Genomic DNA, 17,852 nt, shown 5'->3' with positions numbered 1-17,852 from the left:
GAGCTCAGAGGAATGACAGCTTTTTGTCTGCTGCCTTCACACCGAGAAAGAATGTAAACATGGAGGTCACACACTCTGCTTTCAATAGTATCTCACAAGTTTCCAATTTACATTTACTTCAGAGTTTTAAGCCTCTGCGACGCCTTTCAGACTCTCCTGTTTTTTTGGCTTTGCTTAGCTTGGATTAAGCCTCGCTGAGCGTCTCTTCCACTTAGTTGTGATTTTGTCAAAGCAATTGACTTTCAGCTGCGTCCAGCTCCTTCTCTTAAGCCACAGAAGGCATATAGCAGTGACTCAATCTTTAGTTTAATGAGGATTTTGTAGAGACAGCTTATGATACAACAGCGGCAAACAGTTCTGGGCAATTCCGCTGGATGGCGGCGCCTGAGAGTCATTTAGGTATTATTGTGTTAATCTCAAAGGAATACACGAGTTGCCAGCAAACTTTTAACTATATTTCTCAACCTCTGTTTCACTTTGTCGCCTGCTACTTGGTGTGCAGAGGAGCAGCCATCTATATTGCTGGGGAGAAAAAAAAATTACCCGCGTACATAATTTAGAGGCTACAGATACTGTTGAAAATGTGCCAAATGGAAGCCAAATAGCAAACGGTAGCTAAACTTGAAATGTTCAGGTCGTCGAGGGCTTGCCTGACAGATGGGCATTCTATTTGTAGCTGCCGTCGTTGTTAATAAAGTATTTTTAAACGGGCGTTTAGCGCTAGCAGAGGGAACAGATGGCTCTTTAAATGGACTCCATTAATTATTACTGAACAGGAGAGAGAGGGAGAGAGTTACCTTGCATGTCTCTGTGTGTGTGTGTGTGTGTGTGTATGCATGTGTGTGTGTGTGTGTCAAGAGCGGGTACGTGAGGGTGTGTGTGTTCAAAAGTTACTGAAGGGAATAACTCTTAATTGTGTGTATGTGTGTGAAAGAGAGAGTGGTCAACAGTTGCCCAGAGAAATAACAATTAGGGATAATTATGTGGGTCCATGTGTGTAGTTGTCGAGAGTGTGTGTGTGTGTGTGTGTGTGTGTGTGTGTGTGTGTGTGTGTGTGTGTGTGTGTGTGTGTATTGCAATATCATGCATAGTGTAGGATTACTGTGGAACACATGCTATCAAAACAGAATCTTGTTTTTCTGTCTCTCAGCTTTTTAAAATCTCTCCTCATTATCTGACTCATTGTCTTTCTGTCTGTCTGCCTGTCTGTCTGTCTGTCTGTCTGTCTGTCTGTCTGTCTGTCTGTCTGTCTCTGTTTGCAGGAGTGTGCTGCAGGTTTCTACCGCCTTCGCGCCGGCTCCCTGGCATCTGTTCCAGCGTCCAGGGTGCCCACCGCTGCCGGCATGGGCAGCTGTGTTCAGTGCCAATGCAGTGGGCACTCGTCCACCTGTGACCCTGAGACATCCATATGCCAGGTAAATTAGAGTCTGTGTGTGTGTGTTCTGCTGCTGGAAACCCTCAAAGAGCCATATGCCAGGTAGCTTACTGGAGAAGAGAGTGAGGTGAGAGAGAATAAAGTGTGTGTATGTGTGTATTGGGGGGGGGGGGTGTCAGGTACTGTAATTAGCCCTGCAATAATTAACGACCCCGGGCTTATTCATATTTCGTGTAATTTCCTCTCCTCTGGATCTGACCCAAAGCTACATACTTTTAGGAAGAAGGTAGAAGTTGATCTTAAGATACACAATTAGAACAGATTAGGTGAAGAAATTTGACTCTTTGCAGTTTGAAACCAAATGTATATTCAACAGGTAGTTTCACGCAAGCTGATGTCACTAATCAGCACATTACAGCTGTGACTGCGACTGTCATAAAATTGTTGTTTGTTGATTTTGTTACCGTTCAAAAACCGAGTCAAACCGAGTTCCGTCATCCCCTTGCTGGGGAGAGAAGCCGGAGACAACAGAAAATGTGTTTGGGACGAACAGACTATTGCTTTGCTTTGCTGAAATGAGCACCGACTACAATGGAGCTTGTCTTCTTATGCTGTTACTGTGTTAGAATCACTGGCTGACTACAAGGTGCAAGATCTATAAAAAATATTTGGATTCTGAAATGTTCCCATTAGGGGTGTTGCAATATTGCGAGATTCACAATATTGATATTGTGGTAACAATACACACATGATAATATCGTCGATCCAGCGAAGATGTCTTGGCCTTGTGCATCTTTTATTTATGAGTTCATCCAGTTAATCCTTTCATTTCACTAGTATTTGAGTAGTTGATAGTAATTGTTCTTTTTGTACACTATTTACAGTTGTGGTTACAGACTTTCTCTCCACCTCTGTCTCTCTCCGTAATTATTTGCCAAAAAAGAGAGAAAACACGGTAAAGAAAGTTAAAGATAGATCTGATTGCTAGCTTTTTAAAAATTATCTGTATATTGTTATTATATTCATGAATTCGTGAATCATGACTTTGTTTGATCGTGATAATTGTGTAGTGAAAGTGACCTCACAAACCTGTTGTGCTGCTTAAAGTGAGAGGGAGGGCACTGCAGGTCTGTATTGAAATTGGCAAGAGGACAGCATGCTACGTCACGTTTGGCTAAAAGAGCAATCTGCTAATGGAGCTAATAACTTTTTCAAGGTTTGAAAAGTGAAACTACTTGAAATTGTAACTGCGTTGCTTTTATTTAAAAAAAAAAAAAAAGTTACATAGGATGACAAGTACAAAATTTGATTGGCTGATTTTTACTATTGAAGAGGTGTAGGTATCCTGCTATTTGCTGTGATAATGTGTGTTTTAAACATATTCTCATGGCTTGTGAGATAAATCTGCACATGCCAGCCGATACCAGTTAGTCACTTCCAGCCTTTTCCGTCTGGTCAGCTCTGTAGTGAGTCCCCATCAAGACTTTGGCCTCAGGGAGCAGTTGGTCACATGCTGCAGAGAGGTCATCACTCAGATCTGATCTGTTCAAACCCCAGTGGACTGAGAGAATATCACTGTGTACGACCGCAGAGAAATCTGTTCATGCTGTCGGAAAAATCTATCAACTGAGACTCATTTTGGACAGCTGATGAGGAGCCATTTAATTATGTGGCTTGATTGGGTTTTAACACCACTGCAATGAATAAACCAGTAAGATAAATAGGTATAAACACTTAGACAAACTCTGAAAGATGCGGCAGCTGCATTCTTTTGGAGCCTTTTCATGAAATTGACACATTTTTTTTTGCACAATATGCAGGGTGCCGCGAGTAATTCACCATCCTTCATTTAATATTTCCAGCGGAGCTCCATTTTTTGTGAAAAGCTTGCTCAAATTAGAGTGCTGCATTTGGTGTTTTGTCACCACAGAGTGTGACTCTCTGATTACTGAGTGAAGAGCATATAAACAGGATGACTAAAAGGCTCAGCAATTATGTCAAAATGCTTTTCTGTAATCTTCATTCTGATTAATTTCATTTGAAATGTAACCATCAAGTAACTGTCACCAGCTTAAAGGGATAGTTCAGGTTTTTTTGAAGTAGGGTTGTATGTATTCCAAGGCACTGGAATACTAGTGCAGGAAGCTAAACAGATGAGGACTTCAACAAAAAGTATTCTAGCCACTAAATAATCAATGTCAGTTTTAGTTTATGCTATATACAAAATATGTTCACTGTTTTACCTTGCTGTCAGACAATCCCCATTCCAGCTGGAAATTGAGGTCTGTTATCCATCTATACGCTCTTCAAAGAAACAGACTCCCTTGACAAAAACAGTCATTTTACCTCGCAGAAGAACAGGAGTTGTCCTGGTGTACTGCTGCCTCAACGGTCAGTTTGTTTGTGTTAATGTAAGACTTTTGTATTTTCAAGGGTTAGTCTGGATACACCAAAGTCACACAAAAACACGAACAAACTAACTGATAGGGGCAGCAGTAAACCACCTACTCCTCTGTCCTGCAAAGTAAAGATAGTGTTTTTGTCTAAGAAGTTTGGTGGCTTGTAGAGAGAGATGGAACAGCTTCAGTTCCAGAGGGTTGTCTGGTGGCAAGGTAAAGCAGTGAAAATATTATAAAAATAGCCTATATTTATACTGATATTTATGTTTTGGCTCCAATGCGTTGCCGCAGTCCACAGCAGTGCATTGCTTAGCTTCCTACACTGGCACACTCTTCCTACAACCCCTTTTCACCCACTATCCCTTTAATGCAACATGTTTGCATTAATCTCTAATATATGTATCTCTGATTACTGTAAAAAGGAATTCAGTCTTTTTTTCTGAAAGTGATATCATCCAGTTTGAAAGTTTGGATTCAAGCCACCACTCCCAAACTTTCATGTACCATGAGATCATCTGTATAATAGACTCAATTAGCACCAACGCAGTCATGATAGACAAATGTTGTCTTCAATCAGCCTTGAAGTCACCAAGTGTCTCCCTGCACACCAGACAATAGTTTTGCTCCATTGTAGATGCCAATGTTCTTTTGTCTCCTCTCCAATGTTCTCGGTTTTCTAATTATTTTTACTGTCTTTTCTCTTCTTTTCTGCAATCCTGTCTCTTCTCGTCTGTGTTTAATCTCCTTTTTTGCATTTCCTTCTATTGTTTCTTCTTCCTGTACTTCTCCATAGTCTAATTTTCATGTTTCTTTTTATCGGCACTGTCTAAACTCTCTTCCCTCCCTACCTCAATTATCTATTCACTCCTCCTTTGTCTTCTTTCATCACCCCGCCATTCTCTCTGTCTTTCACCCTCAGTTCTCTCATTTCTCTTTGCCCCAATCTTCCCCTCCGCCCCCCCTCCTTCTTTCTCACCTCTCCTTAATTTCTCCAGTTTTGCCAATTTGTTTCTCTCTCTTTCTTACCTCCCCCCTCCCCCCCTCTTGTGTTTTGATTTCTGTCGCGCTCTCTCTCTCTTGCCTCCCAGCCATTTTTTCCTCGCCCATTTCCATCTCGCTCTCCATAACAGCGTCATTAGCATTTTCTAACCGAGCGGGCTAAATTGAAAATGCTAAACGAGTTTGTTTCTGTGGTAATTAGCAGTAACGAGGAACACAGGAAGTTAATGGAAATGACTTGCCTCGTTAGGAGGCAACTTCCTGTTGCACTGATTGAAGTTCCCATTTTCGACAAACAAGGGGAACACATAAGACAGAACCCCGGGGCTATGAGAGGAGAGGGCTTTGCATCTGTGTACAGTACGTAATATATGTGAGTTTACATTATGTTTGTGTGTTTTTGTGTATACAGTGCATACATATAGTGGAAACGCACTGTATTTTGGTCATTTTTTGGTCATTTTTTCTGTCAGAATACAAGTGTATGTGTGTGTGTTGGGATGTGTAATAAGCATAGCTAAAAATAAGCTGAAAATAACAATAAACATCTCTGAATATGAAATATTTGGATATATTTATGGCTGTGTGTGTCAGTGTACCCTTGTGGCCCTCCTCATAACAACAGGTGAGCGAGATCCTGGAAAAGTAAATGAGTATTTTAGACGGCCCGCTCTTGAGGAAGGAAGCTTATTAAACTCTTTGACGTGTGAGATCGCACCTGTCAGCTAACAGCTAGCTGGCCGCTGCCGTGCACGGTCTCACAGCACCTCATCATGCAGGAGTGGGACCGGGCCCAAAAGCCATTCATTACTGCCTGTACGGGCGGCTACATTTCCTATCACAAAATAGTCCAGGCTGGATATTTCTGTGTGTGAAGGCCCTAGAACGGCCCAGAAACTGTGGGTGGTGAAAAGAAATATGAGTAATGACTTCCCCACTGCTCCGGTAGCAGGGATCCGCAGTGCAGAAGCAGCTGCGATCACACCGGGTATTTCCCAGTGACAGTCTGGATGTGTGAAGACAGTCACTGCACAATCAAATAATTCCTAGAAAATAAAAGTCGTCTGATGACTGTTTTTCATCTATTTTTCTCTGATAGGAATAACAATATAAAGGACAGGCAGCTATTGACTTTGAAAGATATCTGAACTGAATTTACCATTCTGTCAACATGTTGTCAAGCATGTTGTCAAACATTTCACCAGCCGTGAACCGACAGTGTAATGATAGCAGTATGCCACTCTTTTTTTAATGCTTCTCATCTGGTGTCGGTGTAAATCAACCAATGATGCCGGGATAATTATCTCACTCACCAAAAAACAAGCCTCCCCAGTGCCATTTTGTCAGTAATCAAGATGAGGATGATGGGTGACCCCATCTGTCGTCTTTTCAATTACTCATTGTCAACTTGAGACAAGCACATACAAGGGATTGTACGCAGCTTAATTGTGAATATTAATATCCTCTAATCTTTGAGAGCATCTGAAATATGCTTCAGTGTGAGCATACGTGAAATAGAATACATTCATTTTTTCCAACACTGAAAAATGTTTTTTTTTTCTCGCTCAAGCAAATCTGGTGTGTCGTTTTCATTGTGCCAGTGGCAATATTCAAATGCAACATGCAGATAAAAGTGTAGCTTAACTGCCGTTAATTTAATTTGAAAATTAGTTTGCTTTTTTCTCTTTAAAGATGAAAAGCTTTCTGGATAAGCAGCAGGAGCTTTTTTTTTTGTAATTGTGTTACAGCTGCCTACATTATGCTCACAAAACACACCAAGGAATCCTGTTGATTTGGAGGATGAATGGAAATAAGGAATGGAAGTCGATTTAGTGTCTACACAAATATAACTTTCATTTAATGTGTTTGTGTGTGCAGAACTGTCAAGACAACACAGAGGGGGATCGCTGTGAACGCTGCGCTCCGGGATTCTATGGTGTGGTCCGAGGTTTCCATGACGACTGTAAACCCTGCGCCTGTCCCCTCACCAACCCAGAGAACAAGTAAACTTTTTATGTCGTTCTCTATAACATTTCTGTACATTTCTGTTACTTTCTCAGCATGGAATATTTTTTATATGTTAGCAAGACAATTTTTCTGAAGCACTTTCAAGTCTTTTCTGTGAAAAAAATCTCTTTCCGTGGCTAGTTTCAGTCCAACCTGTGTAGCGGAGGGATTCGATGACTACCGATGTACCGCCTGTCCTGAGGGGTATCAGGGCAAATACTGTGAGAGGTGAGAGACACGCAGATAAAAGATCCTGTACACCTTTGTCCACCAGTCTTAATTAAAAACAATGGAAACCTCTTATCGAAACAACAGTAGCAGTGACCTCTTTCCTTCTTCCTGTGGTCTTCTTGTTCAGGTGTTCTACTGGTTACCATGGTAACCCGCGGATGCCGGGTGGCCGCTGCGAGGAGTGTAAGTGTTCCCTGTGGGGGGCGTTGTCTGGACCATGTGACCCAGTCACAGGCCAATGCCCCTGCAGGGTTGGGACATCGGGGAAGTCGTGTGACCAGTGCATGGACAGGCATGTGTGTGGACCAGCTGGGATCATCTGTAAGACTAACACACAGCTTTTTATTTAGTCTGTTGTTGGTGTTCCTCTTTCTTTCTTTCTTTCTTTCTTTCTTTCTTTCTTTCTTTCTTTCTTTCTTTCTTTCTTTCTTTCTTTCTTTCTTTCTTTCTTTCTTTCTTCCCTCCTTTACTGGACATCTGGTCTAAATTATAAGAATCTGAATCTCTGTATTGATGATTTAGATAAAAGATAATTAACTGAAGCTAAAATCCTTTTGAAGGCCTCCATCTGCAACGACAACATTTCACACAAAAGGGCTCAAGGACTCTCATCCCACATCATAACGGTCAAATCAGCACATTTTGGTTTGAAACTGTCTTTACTGTAATGAAACCTACAGACATTCTCTGTCTCATTCTTGTGAACACGGCACAAATGTCCCATTCTTCTAAATGCAATGTTTCATAAAAAACCTGGAGGATTGGATTTTTTTAAAATTTGGCACAAATTTCAATTTGGACTCAAGGATTAACTGTTTTGAATTTGGTGGTCAAATATTAAAGTCACTGTGACCTCACGTCTGTCCCATTTTCATGAAGGTCTGAAAGAATTTCCCTAAATTTGCTGATATTAAGCTTCAGGTGATGGTTCCTGCACCGTGTGACAAAGCTCTCTATCAGTCATCCATACACCTCTGTAAAAATAGTCAAATCATGCATAAAGCATGTTTCTTGTTGGAAATTATTTGCTGGCATCATACAGTATAATGATAACTTCAATAGCACCAGTTTGGTCTTCATCCAATATTATAAGAGACTGGATGGACATGGATGTAAACTGAAACTTGACTGGAGCGTGGAGGCATATAACCGTGAGGCGGTAATTCTAGTCTTCTGTTCTCTCTGGTGGCCAACCACCCTGCACTGTCACCTGGTGTTGTGATTCTTATTTTATTTTGGTGATGAAATGGAAATGAGCAGTAGAAGCTCTTTTCTCTGGTTGCCATGGGAGACAGGGGATCGTGGCAGAAGTCAGATTCGAGTCATTTAGGAAATAATTTCAATGCCATTTGGAGCTAATTTAAACTTAATATGACCATAATGGCGGGGCCTATTCGGCACCATTAGCATGTCTAGAGGTAAGAGAATATAGAAGAAAAGGTTGTAAGACGGAGGCTGATGTGAAATTGCTGCTGTCAGGTCAGAGAGGAAATTGCTTGCTCAGGTCTTTATGTGGTCAGACACAGAGCGTGTGTCCATAAATTGGCAGTGCAAAGTGCTGCAGTGCACCCTGACACCAAACCGGTAGCCTCCACGTCTAGACTATAATCACAACTCCTGATGGTGTACACAGAGTGGAGCGACCAGGCTGCTGTTCACTTGTTGAAGAGTGATTGCACTCTGCGTTTCAACTCTGCTCTTCCTTCCATTCTATCAGACACAGCCGAGCACTTTGGGTGTCGTGTAATCTTGAATGAGGGAAATGCAGGTAGCGCTCCCATCTCCGTAACATCATTTGCAGTGAGATGCAGCTAAATTTCAATCTGCGATGTAATGGGTTGCATTATTCAATGTTGCCAACAACCACATAAGAGTTCATGTTCCATTTTTTATGGTGAGACATACTGTAATGGCTGAGCACAAAATGGCTGAGCACAAAATGTGTCACCTATGAATTTTCTCTATTTACAGTAGTTTAAAGGTGCAACATGTAAGAATTGCCTGCCTGTCTAATGGCCTGTGTCCACATAGCGTCTTTTTTCAGTTGTTCCATCCGTTGCATTGTGGGTAATGTAGGCACCAGGTTTTGAAAAGGAAGTAGAATATGTGAAATAAAAGAGTGATATCTCTTCTGCCTCATTGATTTTGATTATTTGTGGACTGCTTTCCAAAACCCGGTGCCTAATACCCACAATGCAACTTAGTCACTGAGTGACATCATTGGGGGCAATTGATCCGATCACATGTAGCTTCCTCTGGAGCCACAAAAGGATTTACACAACTTTTTCCACAGATGCAGTAGTACTCCCCAAAACACACCAACAACTAAAATTGGTGGAATTACCCTTTAACATGTGCTGTATTTTACATGTACATTGTTCTAGATATGATATTGTTAGTTGGCACTGTAACAATCATGATGCCAGAAACAAACAAGGCAACAAGACACGCGACTTGGCACAAAAGCTATTTCCTACGAGGATTAAACCAAAACTTGACCAGCTGTAAGTTACTGTCAGAGGAACACAGGCACAGGTGTGTTTTATTGAACTTGTATGTTGTGCATGTGTGTGTGAATTTCCAGTATGAAGCATGAGTGTGCTAAACTGATCCCAAGATAATCACTGACATTCACTGAGGTTTACTTTGGGCCTTCGTGGGGCTTCTAGCCTCTATGGCTGTGATAATAAATCGTAATATGCTATACTTCTTATACACTGGGAAGTAAGAATGTGATGATGTGCATCACTGGATAGAAAAATGTACAATATAGCGGCTGTGCAGCTTAATCTGTTACCGCTCTGACCACAAGTCTAATGGCTTTGTATTGTATTTGAGTTCTGTGGTCACCACCACAGCCGCCAGCTTGTAGCTTATAAAGATACCAAACTAAAAACCTTGGAGTGAAACACTAAAGGGACAGTTCACCCAAAAATTAAAACCACATATGTAGCCTGTAGTGCTATGTATCCATCTAGATTATGTTGGTGTCAGCTGCAGAGTTTTGGAGATATCTTTTGCAGAAATCATGAGCCAGTTACTCAAGATAATCCACAGAACTACTACTGCAGTTTCATGTGGGAACTATTTTCTTTCTGCCAAACTACAGCTTGTAATCGTGTAGAAGGACACATGCATCTACCCATGGATGATCATGCGTGCATGTGCTGTGTGGGATGGAAACATTAATGGTGTTCTCCTTGTTGTAGTGATTTATTTTCTTCCTTTGATCAGTCCTCAATAACTTTAAATAAATAACCACTTACAGGCTCAGAGGAACCAAACACTAAGACATGGAATAATTAAACTTTCTACTTTATCTACATAAAATAGTTTTTTGAACCGCAGAAGAAGTACAATACAAGTCTGGAATACAAAGGCAGCAATAGTTCTCCAGGCATCTATTTTTAAAACCTTTTAACTAACACTTATACACATAGGAGACACATAGGAGATATTTTTGATTGGTTGTGAATTTAACGTGTGATCATATGCCATTATACTTTAACTCGATTGAAAGGGCTATTACACAGGGAAACTTTGTGATACAGTTTCATGGGACACATAAATACACTGAGAAACTCAATTTCCCCTATATTGTGATACAAAATGTCTTATCAACAAGCTTCCCGGGCTCTGCACAGCAAAATTACATTGAGTCCAACCATGTTTTAGTTGCTTTCTGATAATACAACAATGTTTCCTTTGATTAACATGAAGTCAACTTGGTTATGAAAATAAAATGGTTGCATTAAATAAAATAAACACATCTAAGATTTAAAATAGTAGATTATGTATAAAAAAAACAATTTCCTTGAGAGAGAGTAGATCATCACAGCACATCTCTCCTGCCGATATCTCCAAAACTCAACAACACACACCAAAACAATTTAGATTGATAAACAGCCCGACAGTTAAGAGGAAAATATGTTTTTGAGTTTGTGTTAACTCTCCCTTAAAGCCAAGTCTTAGTTTTCCAACTATTGTTGTTTTTTCCAATCAGCTTCTTAACAAGGAGCATCTAGATAATAGCACCAGGTGTAACTTCTGCAAATCAGTGTTAAGACAACTTAACTTTACCAAGTGGACTGCTGAGCCACAGTTTGCCTTTAAAAGTAAAATCGTCATCCTATTTTATGTTCCCTAAAGTTAATCCCAACTTTTAGGATTTGTTCTCTTGCATTGCATTGTGCAGTATATTGTGACATGTAGTGCTCCGTGCACTGGCACACTGAGAACTTGAGCATCGACAGCCAATGTAGACTTTACAGTTACATTAGGATGACTTTTTTTGTTGTCTACTTTCTGAGAAAACTGACAAGGTTGACCTGTTGAGTGTGAGACGCCAACACAGCTGAATCATCTCAACAAAGACTCAGTAATTCTCCAAGCAAACTTTAAGGTAGCCAAACAATCACCATCTTGTGTAAACTCCTCAGAAGAGCTGATTTGACAATCTCAGGTCTCTCAAGCCAAACATTGTAGAGACAGGCAAGCAACCAGCACCACAGACAGCAGAGAGGGATGGGAGTGAGGCTTTATGTCCGTAATCACACCTTGTAGCTGTGTCGTACAGGACGTGTTAACGCTGTGTGGAAGTTAGTGAATACAATCTGTCATTTCTGGGATTCTTGAATGGTTTCGGTTTGACATGCAGCTATTAACTCAAAAAATACAATGCAGTGCACATTAACTGTACCTGTGTGTGTGTGTGTGTGTGTGTGTGTGTGTGTGTGTGTGTGTGTGTGTGTGTTTGTGTGTTTGTGTATGTGTATGCATGTGACTGCACGCACGCGTTTGTGTGTTCTGGTTTTGTCAGAGATTGATAGATGAGAAACAGTTTTTATTTTATTTAATTTATCTTTGATTTCCCTTGTCAGAAATTTTAATTTCTGCAATAAATCAGCCCGAGGCTACAGAAGGGAAGAGAAATTCACACACACGCGATGCAAAAAAAATGTGTATGCGCTTGTCTTAGTGAATTCCCTGGTGTGTGCTCGCCTTAGTATGTGTGTTATTTAGCCTGCAGTGTGTGCTCATAATAGGTGCTTTTGCCTCTCTGCGCTGAATTTCATGCATCGGCAGCCCTGTCTTTCTGATGCTAGAGTCACTTAAACAGAAAAACACAAGCAGACACAACGATAACACACTTATGTGTTTACACTTCACACAAATAAAGCACAGAAATCCACATTCAGAAGTAAAAATACACATATATGACTTCCTTTTCTGTCTTTTTCTTCTCTCATTGTCTTCTCATTTCTGTCTGCCAAGTCAAAACTCAAACTGCCGAACATGCACACATCATACACACCGTTCTAGCTGTGTCTGACTCTGTTTGTATTTGTTCCTCTAGCCTGTGATGATGAGTGCTCAGGTCTGTTGATCAGTGATATGGACCGCCTGTACCGCATCATCACCGATGTCACCCTGACCACACCCCTCCCACCGCCTTATAAGGTGTTGTACCGCTTTGAGAACATGACAGAGGAACTCAAGGTAAGATCTGTTTCTGCACTTGTCTTAATTCAATATGGTGTCATCGTTACTTCCAATTACCTCACGTCATCACTTTGTCTTTAACTGACTTTCAGACAAAGCCCAGGCCGCCTTAGTTACCGTTGCTATGGCTATTACAGTATGCAGGTTACAATAATAAGAGTCCCAGATTTACTGCTACAAATTCTTTGTAATTTCCTTCATGTAAGATAGAAGAAGATTTGAAAAAGAAAAACTTGAGCATGAGCAGATCAAAAGTTGCAAATAAACTCCTGCACACTTGTTACAATAGAAGAAAAATAAAAGCTTAAAAGGAGACAAAAGCAGGCTCATTTCTTGCCATCGATTTTGCCAGCTAAAATGTCAACGTACTGTCAAATTCAAATCAGCTGTAGCAAGATAGCTAATGAAGCTAGATTAGCATTAACATTCGATAGCATCAGAGCATTGCATCTGTTTACTGTACACAATGGAAAAAATGTAAAGTAGATGTTGTAGAGACAATAAGAGACAACATATTAAAAACTCTGTGTGTCATCCAGTGAGACAGCAAACTCCTCATTCAGCTCACTCAACCTGAAGTACTTAGAGGAACACTGTCATTAGCATCTACCATCTCCAAGTGAGCTTGTTTTCAATTGGTTTCAAAGTGACATTTAAATTTTTCCTTTATTGCCTCCTCCTCGAGTACAAATCATCATTTCAGGTCGTTGATCATTTGCTTTGTCAACAGCAAGATGCAAACAGTGCTGTTAAACTTGCTTAACACTTCCCATGTTTTCAGTGAATTGTGGTTTATTTAGCATTTCATAATTTTGTTCTCACCAATTAACTATTTTACCATGTTTACTGTGAGTTTATTCAAATATATTTAGTTTTATCAGGTATGTTTTCTCTTAAATTCCTTCCTTATTTCTCCCTTGCTCATCCTCTCTTCTTTGGCTCTACAGCACAGAGCCAAGCAGTTCAAAAGCCTAGCCCCAGGCCACAATGTGTCAGACATTTCTCAATGTAATTCCTTCATCTCTCTGTTTTTCTCCTGCAGCACATGCTGTCACCTCAGAAAGCTCCAGAGAGATTACTGCAGCTGGCCGACTCCAACCTGGGATCACTGGTCATTGAGATGGACCAACTACACAGCAGGGTGCAGACACTTTTGTTTTTGTTTTGGCTCGACTTTAATACGTTGTCTGTCTTCCTTTCTCTCTTTATCCATCTTTCACCCTCTGTCTCTGTCTTTCTCTAACATAACGAGATGGAGAAAATATAGACCGTCACAGGGAGCATGGTTTATGCCAACACTTATGTACAAAGAACAGCAAAGACACAAGTCTAGTTACTTCTACGACAAGCTGTACACAGCAAAAGAGACAACACAGTCCATCCAGTAGCCAGCTGCAGCATGCTGACTGACATGAAAGCAGTCGAGAAAACTATTCAAACACTTTTCTAACATATAGATTAAGTGTCAGAGGCTGTCAGAGGGATCAACCAGCTGAGCGGCAAAAGTAAAAATTTGAGTGGACAACATGCTGGGACTGCAGAAGGATAAATCATGCATAAATTATGAGGCAATAGACCCCCGGGCACCATATCTGGATTAATCTTCTAGGGACCCAGGGTAAAAATAAACTGGTGGGCCCCAACCCCTTTGTACCTTCTGCTCTTTGCGCATTTTAAGAAAATGCAGCATATAAACACAAAAGATATAATTAAAGTCTCAAAACTGGATTTTGGCATAAAAATCCTGTTAAAGACAGGGCTTCAGGATGAGGAAATAAATGGCGATCTGGCAAAGAAATAACACCATGATCTATTTAAATGCAATCATGCAATCAAAATTAGAGCCTGTTTGATTTTATTTATTTATTTATAGAAATAGTTTTTGGGGGGTTTTTTCGCACAAGCTCCTGATCCGCCAAATCACCCAAAGAAGAGTGACCTGAAGTAATTCTTCCAAAAAGCATCTGGCTATTGACTACATCACTCTCTGTTGGTGTGTTCGCCTAGCACAGATCAATGAGGTCAGTAAGGTCATGTAAAGTTTGGATACAGAGGTAGGACATATAAGGACATTAAATACCATTAAATATCTATACGATTCGGCTCAAAGGTAGATGGTGGAGATCTTCAATGTTGATCATGATCTTAGATAATCAGAACACACACCCCTACAGACCGGCCCCATTACACTGTCAGTCAGCAGAATATCCAACAGCCGGATGGGCGAGAAGTGGTCAAAACTCTACAGATTATTATGACAGTTTAAATCATACTTTGATGGTGCATATCCCAAAAGAATTGTGAATTAAATGAGCACAAACCAGATGACAAAAAGCAAGGCTGTGGCTTTCTGAGCCCCCTGAGGTCCATTCTGACAAGATATGAATAAAAATAACAACAGAAAATAAAAGGACTAGGATCTGGATCAGGATTGGGATCAAAGATCATGATCAGAGCACCCCTTTATTGACTGAGTCTAATAAATTACCAACCCCCAGTTAATAAGTCACTTCAAACAGAGTCTCTTAGGGGGTCCCTGTGGCCCAAATAAGTGAAGCATTTCATCTAAAGGATTTCAAATAAGGAATTGTCATGTTTTTGCACAAAAAAACACCCAAAGCATTTCTATTTCTTTGAGCTCATACAGGATGCAAAAAGAATTTGCTAAACTTTTTTGTTTTTAACTTAACAATCTTTAGAGTCACAGTTATATAGCTAAGAGGAGATAACAAAAATAGAAGAAAACACCTCGAGTGGAGGGGGGGGGGATCTACAAGTGCCAAGTGGGGAAAAATAACACTCACATTCATGCTGTCAAGATACACCCTTTTAGGGACTGGGGCCTTGACATTTGTTGACAGCGATGCTATCACACCACACTCACACACACTCACACACTCTCACACACACCAGCTAAAATGATATAGCAAGGTCTTGTCAAGTCACAACAATAATTACCTGCTCTCTCTCTCTCTCTCTCTCTCTCTCTCTCTGTGTTTGTGAGGTTGTGTTTTCTTTTTGTCAATAATTCATTCATCTGTGTGTATGTTCTGGCATGTGAGTGCATTTATAAACAAGACAGAAGGTCAACAAACTGAACTGCGCCCACACACACACACTCATATTGATTGTGTGTATGTATGTGTATGTGCTGCCGTCATCATCTGTCATTCTTTTACATCCTTAAGACCTCATCACTCCATCTTTTCCTTTCCTTCGTTAGACAGAAGTCAATATGTTCACTTATTCAACACTTGTTTATTATTTTATAATGTGTGTGTGTGTAGGCCACTAAGGTTTCAGCTGACGGAGAGCAGGTGGAGGATGATGCTGACAGGATTCATAAGCGAGCTGACGACCTGGAGCAGTTCATCAGGGATACGCTGCTGGGAGCTAAAGGTAGCAGGAACGAACACCACCTCCCCTCCATTACCTGCCTCCACATCCTGTCTGCTGGGATTTCTGGATTTATCTGTCTACTGTCTCACCAGTTTCATCCATCATTAGAGTACATTGCATTATATTACATTGTATTAAATGTAAGGGATCCCTGTGGGAAATTTAGGTTATTACATTAGAGTATAAAGGGATATGGATAAGAAAGGGATAATGTAAAAAAAGAGAAGCTAATGAAATAAATAATTATATTGACAGAAGATATTAAAAAGCTGCAATTAAATGAAGATGTTGCATCTTGAGAAAGACTTACAAGTTGAGATAAATGTGAATGGATACTGCAATAAGAAAAGTGTCATCAGACAGCAGAGACTTTGTTGTCACTCAACTCCATCAGGCCACATCTTCAAAGTGAGGCAACAAAAACATCTTTCTGCCTCCTTGTTAGCACCACTAATGGAAAACTTAGCTCCAGCACAATGGCTGATGGGCCGACGGCCAGCTGCACGCGCTTGCTGCCAGCTGCTGGTACAAAAGTGTTGCCTGAACAATAAAGCAGGATCCAGCAGGCTGCAGCATCACTAACCATGGTGATAAAGAGTCCCCCACCAGGATAATGGGGTGCAGTGACTCAGTGTGTTGTATTGTGTTAGCAGCTAGTAACTGTGCTCGTGCCCTGGGAGGGTGGCTGTGTGTGCCAGCATTGAGTCTGCTCCAACAAAATGCTGTTTGCACATTTGTAAGGTAGAGGGAAAACGAGTGGTGTTTGTGTCCAGCTGATGAATGTACAGCAAAAGTCCAATACTCAGTCTCCTTTTAGTTCTGTTTTGTTTTCTACTGACTCCTAAGGGAAACATATGCCTCTTTTTGCTGCTAAATGCCTGACTATATTCAGCAGCTAGTAACTAATATCTGTCTGCTGTGGTACTGGAGAAGAAGAAGTCTACAGTGTTTTTTTAGACATTTGTGACAGCCCTCTTGACTTCCTGTTTGGGCTGTCCCTCTCTTTTCTCTTGACTTCCTGGTTGGGTTGTCCTTCTCTTTCCACCTGACTTCCTGGTTGGGCTGTCCTTCTCTTTTCTCTTGATTCCTGGTTGGCTGTCCTCTTTTCTCTTGACTTCCTGTTTGGGCTGTCCTCTTTTCTCTTGACTTCCTGTCCTTCTCTTTTGGGAGGGAAGCAGGAAGTGCATCCTCAGTTAAAAGCCATGGGTTGTCCTTGGCTGTGTCTTAATTCAGGGGCTGCATCCTTCGAAGGACGCGGCCTTTGCGGCCTATGAAGGCAAGTCCTTCGGAGGTACCTTCAAAAGCCGCGTCCACCGTTGTTAAATGGGACGGTCAAGCCTTCGGAGCATTTCCTGGTTGCGTCACCAGATGTTCCTGCCCCTTACCCTTACGTCACGATTTCAGCCGCCCAGGCCCGCGAAAGTGGCGATCTACACCACTTGATGTCACCATTTTCCTTCTTTCTTTCTTCTGTTTTGGGTGCGCAAAGGATCTTGGGATATGGGAGGCCGCGAAGGATAGTAGCGGTGCGTCCTCCAAAAAGAGGGGAAAAGAAGGCCGCATTTGTGGGGTGCATTTGGAGGAGCCTTCGAATTGGGACAGCCTTCGCGCGGCGTTGTGACGTAATTGGCCTTCAAATGCGCCCTTCGAAGGATGCAGCCCCTGAATTGAGACACAGCCCTTGTGTACTGAGCCCTTGCAGACGTCGTATAAGGAGAACAACCCACACAGGAAGTCAAAAGTGCTGTCGAACAATTTTGGTGAAAAAAGCTACTTGCTGCGTCCAGAAACAAAACTTAAAGGAGCAGTGAATCAAAACAGTAAAGTTGCGGGTGGGAAAACCAAAACAATGAGTCAGCTGATAATTCTCTGTGGGTTTGTCACCTCAAGCAGCCCCTTTCACATACATTTAATAACTTAATCTATTGTTAATATAAAAA

The 17,852-nt window shown here is 41.2% G+C and overlaps 1 protein-coding gene across 4 annotated transcripts in view; it reads left to right on the top strand.

Annotated features, from left to right (window-relative positions):
• Nucleotides 1-17,852, top strand: part of lama2 (laminin, alpha 2) — a 147,776-nt gene that overhangs the window by 81,401 nt on the left and 48,523 nt on the right. For all 4 annotated transcript variants that reach the window (XM_073492815.1, XM_073492814.1, XM_073492816.1 and 1 more), the window contains 7 exons: nucleotides 1,263-1,415; nucleotides 6,652-6,776; nucleotides 6,922-7,008; nucleotides 7,139-7,332; nucleotides 12,368-12,510; nucleotides 13,556-13,654; nucleotides 15,801-15,912. In XM_073492815.1, coding sequence (XP_073348916.1) covers nucleotides 1,263-1,415; nucleotides 6,652-6,776; nucleotides 6,922-7,008; nucleotides 7,139-7,332; nucleotides 12,368-12,510; nucleotides 13,556-13,654; nucleotides 15,801-15,912 — 913 coding nt within the window. The remainder of the gene's footprint in view (nucleotides 1-1,262; nucleotides 1,416-6,651; nucleotides 6,777-6,921; nucleotides 7,009-7,138; nucleotides 7,333-12,367; nucleotides 12,511-13,555; nucleotides 13,655-15,800; nucleotides 15,913-17,852) is intronic.

Source organism: Pagrus major, chromosome 22 (assembly GCF_040436345.1).
Source record: "Pagrus major chromosome 22, Pma_NU_1.0".
Taxonomy (NCBI): Eukaryota; Metazoa; Chordata; class Actinopteri; order Spariformes; family Sparidae; genus Pagrus; species Pagrus major.
This window is presented reverse-complemented; position numbering and strand designations above follow the sequence as displayed.